The sequence below is a fragment of the Sinocyclocheilus anshuiensis genome, unplaced genomic scaffold (genome assembly GCF_001515605.1).
Source record: "Sinocyclocheilus anshuiensis isolate Anshui unplaced genomic scaffold, SAMN03320099.WGS_v1.1 scaffold1403, whole genome shotgun sequence".
Lineage (NCBI taxonomy): Eukaryota > Metazoa > Chordata > Actinopteri > Cypriniformes > Cyprinidae > Sinocyclocheilus > Sinocyclocheilus anshuiensis.
The window spans coordinates 796535-807699 of NW_015538003.1; the positions used below are offsets into that span (position 1 = coordinate 796535).

The 11165-nt window shown below is 37.0% G+C and overlaps 1 protein-coding gene across 1 annotated transcript; it reads left to right on the top strand.

The window, feature by feature from the left end:
- The first annotated feature begins 1978 nt into the window (after positions 1 to 1978).
- On the top strand, positions 1979 to 8884 carry LOC107677015 (major facilitator superfamily domain-containing protein 12). The gene is made up of 10 exons (XM_016471799.1): positions 1979 to 2444; positions 3259 to 3469; positions 3917 to 4049; positions 4402 to 4596; positions 4741 to 4833; positions 5351 to 5443; positions 5522 to 5692; positions 6575 to 6669; positions 6981 to 7105; positions 7877 to 8884. The coding sequence occupies exons 1-10, from the start codon at positions 2012 to 2014 to the stop codon at positions 7954 to 7956; spliced, it is 1629 nt and encodes a 542-aa protein (XP_016327285.1). The 5' UTR covers positions 1979 to 2011; the 3' UTR covers positions 7957 to 8884.
- Positions 8885 to 11165: the final 2281 nt, after the last annotated feature.

An 11165-nucleotide genomic window follows, 5' to 3' on the forward strand; every position in this document is an offset into this window, starting at 1 on the left:
AGTAAAATGTTTCAAATTTAAGCAAGTGTCCTGCACTGGTATTTTTTTTGAGTGATTGCATTGTTTATTTTAAATGTTTGATGGTTTTGGACTATTGTTGTAGAATCTGTACATAGACAATTATATGGAGTTTGGTGCAAATTTTTGCCCATTCATCCAGTAGAGCATTTGTGGGGGACAGGCACTTATGTTGGACGAGAAGGCCTGGCTTGCAATCTCCATTCCCAAATGTGTTGGATGGGGTTTAGGTCAGGGCTCTGTGTGGGCCAATCAATTTCTTCCACGCCAAACTTATCCAACCATGTCTTTATGGATCTTGCATTGTGCTTTAGGGCACAGTCATGCTGGAATAGAAAAGGGTGTTCACCAAACTGTTCCCACAAAGTTGGAAGCAAAGCATTGTTCAAAAATGTCTTGGTATGCTAAAGCATTAAGATTTACCTTCACTAAAGTAACAGGCATAGTCCGACCACTGAAAAAAAGCCCCATAACAGTATCCCTCCTCCACTAAACTTAACAGTTGGCACAATGCAGTTAGAAAGGCCCACCAGACTGCCAAACAGAAAAGTGAGTTTCCACTGCTCCGGTGTCCAGTTGCAGCGTGCTTTACACCACTCGATGCTTGCTATTGTACTTGATGTGAGGCTTGCAAGCAGCTGCTCGGCCATGGAAACCCATTCAATAAAGCCTCCTCCACAGGATTTCTGTGCTGATTTTAATGCCAGTGGAAGTTTGTAACTCTGCAGCTATGGAGTCAGCAAAGCGTTGGTGACTTTTACACACCACGCGCCTCAGCACTCAATGACCCCACTCTGTGACTTAACATGGTCTCATGCTTCGTAACTGAGTTGCTGCTGTTCTTAAACACTTCTGCTTTCCAATAATACCACTTACATTTGACCGTGAGATATCTAGCACAGATGAGCTCTTCAGAACAGCACATTTCATTTACAAATATTTGTAAATGCAGACTGCAAGGCTACATGCTTAATTTGACATACCTGTGGCAGTGGATCTGATTGAAACGCATACATTTTATAATTATGAGGTGTGTCCCAAATACCTTTGTCCATATAGTGTGTGTGTATAAAACAAAAGTAATTAAGATTTAATTAAAAGTTAATGGGATTTAATTAAATTGCAATTCATAAGCTGCAGACTCATTAATGTACCTGCTGGTCATTCGTATTAGACCCATTTAGTACTTGGTGTATTTTAAATGCTAGATGTGACACAATCATTACTTTATGATGAATGTCGTATGGCCAAGTGTCTGGGGTATTGTCACATGTCATATGACCGTATGTTCAGAGTCAACTGTGCATCACATCTTGTGAGGTTTAAAAAAAGAATAGTTATCAGGCGATTGGTTTAGTCATTTATTAACACATTAGGGTTAATAGATTCTGCATTTTTATTTTAGTAACTGGTAGATTCTTCATTTGTATTTTAGGAACACTAACACCGTCTGTTTCAAACTAGAAAAACATTTGAAGCTGTAGATGTCCATTGTAAAATAATAATCATATTATTACGTTCTAAAGGTTTTTACTTTATCCGCTTTTATTGGTTACACGCAGAACAAAAATTGATTTTGTTTTACTAAAACATATTTGTGCTGTTTGATTGCTTATTCCTCCGCTTCAAGCGCGCCTAGCAATGCTCAAGCAACCACCTATGGGTTAATATATTAGAAATATTTAAATTGATTGAATTATTTATGTTTATTGCTTTTATTTATTTATTTTTGCACTTGATTATATATGTTAACTTCTTTTTTTGTGTGTAGCCTAGCTAAGTTTTGGTTGCTTCCAGAACTTACCTTTAAATTTAAGTTCTGGTAATGTGCTGTTTTCGTTTACAGGGTCAAAGTTGACGTTGGTAGATTGTCCTTTCCTCTTTTAAAAGAGGGCATGTGCTGTCTATTAAAATCATGTCATAGTAACATCCCCTTTCCCTGGATAGCGTGGGTGTGAGATGGAGAATTAAAACCGAAAACGGGCACTGCTGGATGCAAACAATCAGTGGCAGCAACCATTTCACTTTTACTTCCAAACTAAAGCATCACTCTGATCCTTTTCAGTGGGATTCAGGGTTCAGTTCTGTTCAGTCGTTTGACTCACTGGTAGCTGCGCTTAAGAGAGTCGCTCTTTCTTTACCGTTTCCTTCATTCACGATGTCCGATCAGCCGCTAACTTTACCCGTGTGCAGGCGCCTGACGTACGCCGTGGGACATTTCTTCAACGACCTCTGCGCGTCTATGTGGTTCACGTATTTACTGGTGTATTATCACTCGGTTCTCGGTTTCAGGGATACGAACGCAGGTGCGCTGCTGCTGGTCGGTCAGATCGCGGACGGGATCTGCACTCCGCTCATCGGTTACGAGTCCGATCGGACGCCAGGATGTGGGAAGTATGGGAAAAGAAAGACCTGGCATTTAGTGGGTAAGAGTGTGAGTTCAAACTTGCAGCTGTGTTTGTAACTACAATAAATGGACTGTTTCGATCGGTGTGTGGAGGAGCGCATTCCGATTTTTGTCTGATATATTTCTTGAATTTTTACTCCCATAGGATAAATTCCATAGGATTACTGTTATAAAATAAAAGCAAGTTGCCATGGTGCTTTACAATAATCTGTAGTAGGGGTATTCCGCCGAAACCCCATTAAAAATCCCTGCAAACTTCAAGATTCATATTAAAAGCAAACGGGGAAATTAGACGGAAGCTCGTCAGCTGTAGTCAGGGGACTGTCAGATGCACTTTCCACGAATAGGCTACAAAATAAAGCTTTGAAACTTAAAAACGGAAGTGTTTCCCCAATGAATTGATCGTAAATTTCAGAAACTAAAGCTAAATGTTGTTTTCTATACATTTTGTACGTGGTTCGTGTGTTTGGCGTTATACATCAATAGGGAAATATTTGAAGCTGACAAAACTGTAAAGAATTATAAAAATGTAAGAATGGGAAACAGGTTTGCAAATTTAGCCTTAAGCTGTCACTCAGTAGCACCATTGGAACAAAGGGTTGGGTTATAGTTATAAATAGTCTACCAGTTTCAATATTTATGAAATATATTTACCATAAATGAAAGAAAGGTATTTGTTTTGTATCTTTGTTTTTCTCACAATAACTTGGGTAACAGGCACTACAAATGCAACCAACCAACATCATGCTGCAGAAAAGGTCCAAATGATGTCACTTCCTGAGTGTCATCATTACACAGCACTGATGTTCAGTTTACTGTCCATTTCCTCCCAGGAACAATAAGCGTGTTTGCCTCCTTTCCCTTCATATTCAATCCCTGCATTGGATGTGATGAGAAAACCCCACAGACCGCAGGACTGATTTACGCCATCCCATTCATCATCATCTTCCAATTCGGCTGGGCTGCTACCCAGATATCCCATCTGTCGCTCATTCCTGAACTGGTCACATGTGAGCACGCCAAAGTGGAACTAACATCATACAGGTACAGTATCACTACCTCCTCAAGTCAAACAACCAGTGTAGAGAAATAATGTTGCCAAACTTTAAGGTCAGTGACACTATTAGCAACATTTTGTCTTGGAAATATAACAGGAAAAAAACTATAAAATGGTTTTCTCATTTTAAAGTTGGAATGCAATGAAAAATCACCCTAGCTATTTTTTAAAATTCATGTTATCTTATTGTTTTATTCTTCTTATTGTCTGCACCCATCCAATCAACAACCGATAGTTAGAACCAAGTTCCTGCCTACATTTTTCTTTTTCAATAATCTGCTACACTTCAATCTATATCAGAATACTGAAGAATAACCACTAAACGTATATTTCATTGCGACTTTAAATTAAACTTTGGCTTTCATGGAAGACATATTGTGGCCTTATTTAACTTTGTTATTGATATACATAAAATTGTTTGCTTTCCTTAACAGGTATGCTTTTACAGTGGTGGCAAACATTGCGGTATATGCTGTGGCGTGGATCTTGTTCCGCTTCCAATCCCAACATACAGAAGACCCATCGATTTCCCAGAGTCTGGGCTGGGTTGATGTTCTCACATTCAGAGTGAGTAAATGCAAATATACACCCAATTTAGAGATCAGTTCGACAGATTTACTACTTATGATGTCTATCAAGCTGAAAACAGACAATCGGAGTTAAAGAGATTTTCCACCCCAAAATAAAAATTCTCGTCTTTCCAAACCTGTATGACTTTCTTTCTTCTTTTGAAAATAATAAAAGAAGATATTTTGAAGAATTTTGGTAACCAGTTTCCATTCCCATTAATTTCCATTGTATGGACAAAAAATACAATGGAAATCAATAGGAACGGAAACTGTTTGGTTACCAACATTCTTCGAAATATAATCTACTATTTAATTTCTTTGTAAAATCTGCTTTATCTTTGTTGTGACAGTATCTGGCACTCATAATATGGGCCATCGGTACTGTTACCTCCGTTATCTTTCACCTGGGCACTAAGGAAGAAGGAGTCCAGCCTCAGGAGAGTGAAGAGACTGGGAAATCTCAGCCTCCAATCCCCGGCTCTTCCCAGATCTCCGGACCCCTGCTACTGTGGAAACACTGGCTCATTGAGCCTGCCTTCTATCAGGTGATCTCATGGAGATCTGATCAACACGCACACAAAAAGCTTTATTTATGTACACTACAAACAAGTAAAAATCCATCTAATTATGAAATATTTCACAGTATGCTGTTGAAAAACAATAAAGGTATATTTGTTTTCCTACTCCAGATTGCAGTACAATATATGTGCACAAGACTGATTGTAAATTTGTCCCAAACATACATCCCAATGTATCTGACAAACTCCTTATTACTTCCAAAGGTGAGAAACATGACACTTACCAATACAAAATCCAACCAAAGTTTTTTTGGGTGGATCATCAAAATCCAGTAACCATGAGAATATTAAAGGGATAGTTCACCTAAAAAGAAACATTTCTAATTGTCATTTACTCTAAAACTATTAATAAATCTCTCAACCCTAATAAAAATGACAAAAGCACATAACAAAATTATAAAAACTTAAACTAAAATAAAAAGTAAATATCTAAAAAATGTCATTTTAAAATATGAATAAACACTATAACGGTATGTAAATAACACTAAAATAACTGTGGAACACAAAAGATGTTTTTGATCGTGCAATGAACGCTAAACGGATCCAATGGAACAATGGAGCGCATTGACTTTCATTGCTTAGACGAAACTAATATTAACATAGTGTATTTGTACTTTTAATTACAATACCACATGTGTACAGTGAAGCTGGTTTGGCCAGTATTGAACTGGCACAATAAAGCAGATGTAAAACTGAGCAGAAAATCCTCTCTTTTTTGCAGAACTACATTGCAGCTGTTCCCCTGGTCATGTACGTCAGTGGGTTTGTGTCTTCTCTGGTTATGAAGCCTGTTAACAAATGGATCGGCACCTCTGTAGGTTTTCACAGTTTCACTCACTGCTTCAACATAGTGTGACTCAAAATACCTCATATTTAATTTCTGCCTTTGCAGATGGCCTATTTTGTAGGCCTTGTGCCCATAATGGTGTTTTCCATTTGGGTTTTGGTGGACACAAACATGGGTACACGGGTTTATGGAGCCGCCGTGCTGCTGGGAGCTGGATCTGCTGTCATTCTGGTCATGTCACTGTCCATGACTGCCAAACTCATCGGCGATCAAAGAGTATGTGATGATATCAAGTGATAACTTATAAACCTATTTTTGAGGGGCTTTGCACACATCAGATGCAATTAATGCAAGTCATTGGTTGGTTATCAGCTTGTTTATTCATTCTGAGCTTTAAAATGTGCTCATTCAGTTCCTGAGCAAATGGACTTCAAATAAAATATGCAGGGCTCCCAAACTGCGATGAAAATGGTTGCAAAAATGACAAAAACATTTCTGACCGTAATTTAAAATCTAAGATCAGTCAGACAAACTTTGTGTTTGTCCACATGTGGTTTCGTCAGATATGATCTCTTTACCGAACACAATGTTCACCAGCGTTTCTTTGCAGCAATGAGCACAGCACAAGCAGTAATGCCCATTTAGCCAACAAATGACCCTTATGAACTCTTTTTAAAGGAATAGTGAAAAATGAAAATTTAGCATTACATCACTTGTTCACCAATGGATCCACTGCAGTGAATGGGTGCCGTCAGTTTGAGAGTTCAAACAGCTGATAAAAACATCACACTGATCCACAAGTAATCTGCATAACTACAGTCCATCAATTAACATCTTATTGTGAAGTGAAAAGCTGCATGCTTGCGAGATACAAATCCACCATTAAATGTTTAGGACGTTTTCACTTATAAACGGTGCTATATCTGTACATATTTCTCTCCTGATTCAGACAAGATGACTTTTTCACTGGAAAAAGCAATATTATTGATAGAGGACTTGTACATTTATTCTTTTAAGGTTGATTTGGCTTTAAGCAAAATGTGTCATTTTAGAAACATGATATATATATATGATACTTTTTTCTTCTGTCTGGAGCCCTAAAGGAACCACTTCAGAACTACTTTTCAATAATGCTAATGAAAATCTTTCTTTTAACAGCAAAGTGGTGCTTTTGTGTACGGTGCAATGAGCTTCACTGATAAGGTGGCAAATGGAATTGGAGTGATGATAATACAGGCTTTACATCCCTGTCAGTGAGTACAATCCAGCATCTCCATTCCCCTTTAATTACATTTCCATTCCAATTCCAGACTCCTGACGGTAGTGGCTGGGAATGTAGATTCTTTAAATACCCTGCTTCTCTGCAAATACAATCTTAAATGCACAGTGGCTATGATTATCTACTGGTCTCATTTTAGGACAGATATTCACTGGTTGTTGTAATGTGTGTGTTACAGTTGACCTATGTGTATTCAGTAGTGTGTATATAGTCTGTGGAAGTGTAACTCTTCGTTGTCTCATGTTTTATATAGATTATTCAGATTATTTTGCGCTTTATTTACAGCACACTGGACTCTGACTGCAAATGGTTTTTCCGCACTGTCATGGTGATTGTCACCGGCGGTGTGGCTGGCGTTGCTGCTCTCTGTCTCTCTACCCTTCTCATCTGGCCCATCGCAATTCGCCTACGTGAGTCCTGGAAAAAATACATTGTTGTTAAAGCACTAAAATCTTTCCCAGCCTGAAATGGTGGATATGATGGCTTGGTAACACAAATTTGATGACAGCTGCTGATGTTTGTTCTACATTAAAAGGGGAACTAGATTTCCAGAGGTAACCATACATACCGGGGTGAAATGGAAAGGGAAAAAACAAATGTATTTCCATTTTAATGGTTCTTTGATAAATACTATTACTACATTATGGTGCTCGTATTAAATTGTAATTACTATTTAAACTGACAGTCCTCATGTTCAGTTTTTTTTTTAATGAGAGAGACCATATGAACCATATAAAGACAGCATGATAATGTAAAGGCAACTTTTTTTTTTTTTTCAAAATAAAATAATGGGAAAAAGCCAAAGCAAATAATTTAAAAATACCTGAAAAATGTTCTATTTTTAGAGTAACATTATGCAGTAAAACATTTTGAATTACATTTTTTTTTTTTTGCATAATGCTTTTCACAGTAAATCTCAATCTAAAGCACCATTTTAAAAATGAATTTGTTTAACATATTATGTTAATTTAGCATGTTAAAATACATTTTGTAAAACCTTTTTCTTTTCTTTCTCAATGTTGGCTGGCATTTTACAATAACAATGTATGCTTAATTGTAGCATTTATCTAAGCTTTTTATCTGTAAATAAATATACTTATTCACATTATTTCCTTATGTGCTTAAAGGGTACCCTTTAATTTCCTTGTATTCCTATTACAAATCCATTACTGCCTCCTCAGGTCTCGCGGTCATCAGAGGGCTGATGGGTACACATGACGATGAGACGAACAGCCGTGAGATCAATGGTATACTGAACTGACAGGTGTGTTAAAAACGTGAAAAAACTCAACATTCTGTGAAAGACTGGGCCGCACTGCAGAGGAAACACTGTGTTTCCTTTTGTAACTAACCAGGAACAAGGAAGAGAAGAACATTTGCTGCGCTGTGGTCACGAGTGCTTGTCTCAGCACTTCGGAGATGCGAGTTTCAGCATTGTTCTTACACTGTCAACAGGCTCTTTGTGTGACGTTTTAAAATATGAACTCAGGTCTGTCACATGGAGTGACAACTCGAACAGGACAACAATAATACAACACATTGAAGAGGAAGTTGCTCTGCTGAAAATTTCCCAAACTTTTTTGAGGATTCCACTGGAAATGTGAAACACGTCTAGTCTGTATGATAACTTTGTAAAGTGCCTTTTGAATACATTACATAAACTGGCTATTCTTGAATGTTTTGCAGATGCTTTTATGCAAAGTGTCTTGCTGTAAAGTTGGATTAGCACAAATATGTTTGCAGTAAAGCTTGTTCAGGCGGTTATGCCTGTACTGTTTTGAAGTGGTACACGTGATACTTGTAAGAGAGTTGTCACTTTTTTATTAAAACTGAAAGTTTTGGGGATGGTGTCATTCCATTTCCTGTTGTCATTGGTTCTGCATTTATATTCTATGGACCAGAACAAAGAAATCTTCACGGCTCAATTTATTGACACAACCATTTTTAAGCTGTTTACTGCTCTGCCTAGAGAAAACTAGCTAGTCGGCCACATTAATACTTTGTCGCTTTGAGTTCACCTGTAGCTGTTACATGGCAGTTACATTTTTATCCACTAGAGGGAGTCATGTTAAGGAGCTTCGTGGCCCTGCAGTGGATTTTGGAAATTCACAAAGTAGAAAAAGAACTTCATTTTGGCCATTGTTATACATCATGTTTGACATCCAACTTATGTCATTAAAAATAAACAGTGCCCATTAATTATTATTATTCATTATTATGATTATTATTAATTTAACTCTAATCATAAAAAGGAAGACTGACATTTATTACTGTTGTAAATTACAATTGTACTGTTAAATAAAAAAATGAATATTTGATAAATATTTCTGTCAGCCACGTCCCTTATACAAAAAATATTTTATAAAAAGATTTTAAGTTAATAATTTAACAGCACATTAATATTAATATGCATATTTATTGCTGATTCTGATTATTATATTAGCTCTATAAAAGGAAAAAGTTAGTACTGTTGTAAATTACAATTGTACTGTCAAATAAAAAAATAAATTACATTATTTTACTTTTTTTTAAATACCAGTTACAATACTAATATTTATGTCTTAATATTTCAAGCTTTTACTTTGGCAGAATACTAATGGAATGCTTCAAACTTATATCCTCAAAAATACTGTGAATTATGCAAACAAATATGTATGCAAAAGCTGATTAAGTCGATTAATTGTGCATCCCCATTTTTTTTTTTTACACTGGATTTAATTAATTATCCATTTCATCAACTCTCAAACTCCCTGCAGTTTCCATTTGAGAAACCCTTTTACAATTGCACATAAGAATTAAAAGGGCAGGATCTATACAGTGTTTGTTGGGGTTATGGCACACTGATTCTATCATACAAATAAAAAAGTTGAGCCGCAGACGTTTTTGAAGATTACAGCCCTGCTTCCCTCCTGGAGCTCTGCATATAGTCCATCAATGCCGTCCCGCCATCATACCTGAATACACTCGGGTCATAATACTGGGTGGCATTGCCATTTGAAATAAATTTCTGAAACACAAGCAGCAGAAACAAATGCAAATTCACCCTTTAATTAAAGCAGAGCTGCCTGACTCCTGGGTATCAGCCCACGGTGTGCCAGCAGCAATACCCCCCTTGCAGTCTTTAAACATGCTGCTGTGGGTAATTTGAGGGGCCGGCGTCATCTCCGCCTGTTAGTGTGACCACTAATTGGAGTCTGGACCATGGCCTGTACTTGGATGGAGGCAGAGTGGTGTGAATGATATAAGATTACATCGTGAGGGGAGCAAAGGTAGGGGACAGCCACCCAAGAATACTGGGGTTGCTGTATGGAGGGTTTCAGAGGGGTCAGGCAAATCACACACAAGCTGCCAAATCCTTTACTTTATATACTTTTATAGACCGCTCATTATAAGTGTGGTAAGAGTCGTTTAGTTTTCCAACAGCATTTAATTGAGACTGTGATGACGAATATAAAGCTTCTGACTTTTTGAACTGGGACATATAGGATGACTTTTGCATCTCATATAATAATGACATTTTGCCACATGAAGTCAGTATAGCTGAAAGTTGGATTTAATTTTGTACTATTGTATGGCAATAATTAACAGTTTTAGCAACAATTAGGCCTATTGTATCTAAATGGTTCACTGTTGGGAGAAACTGTGATTACCATAGTAAATGTCTTAAGTCCATTTGAACTTGGAACATTCAATGTCTTGCACATTCTGATTTTCATCTTGTACAAATACAGCTTTGGCAAAAATGCTATTTTGAGGGGACCAGAGTTGTTTGGCACACTTTTCTGAATATCTTTGGTGGAACAATATGATGGTAATGTTTGAGAGCGAGTCTTTTAAAACGTCTTCCACGTTGTGCGGATTTGGATGGAGAGGATGTCATCATCTATCATATTCTACTTTCAAGCTGGACTTTACCCAAAAACTGTCCTCTAGTGCTTTTCAAATTACAACTAGCATGTCATACTCGTGTATAAACAGAAACTTGACATTTAGCGCTCCTGTGGCACAACAGCATGCTGACCATTTCGAACTCTATTTAAAACGCAGTTTTTCATTTGGGTTGTTTTATTTAAGTGTTCGTCGTTCTTTGTTTTCATATCGATATTCCAGTAAATGTATGATTTATTTTCTTCCCATGGCTGAACATGATATGTAACCAAATATATTCCTCCCAGGAAGACATTTTGCCCTGCGTGAAATGCCAAGTTCAGTGTCCCAATGGACTCGCAATGCACTTCGTTGTAAAAAAAAAATATATATATATATATAACAAAGAATATTTTATTATTTAATTATTATTAAATAGATAAAAAAACAACTTAATTATTTTATTTAAAACGTCTTCAGAATAGTTGACGTTAGCTAACAAATGTTGCACGAGACAAATGCGTCACTCGAAGGTCATTGAAAAAACAGTTGATAATCGAGATTTATATACAGTGAACGTATGAATTATAGAGTAAATACTGA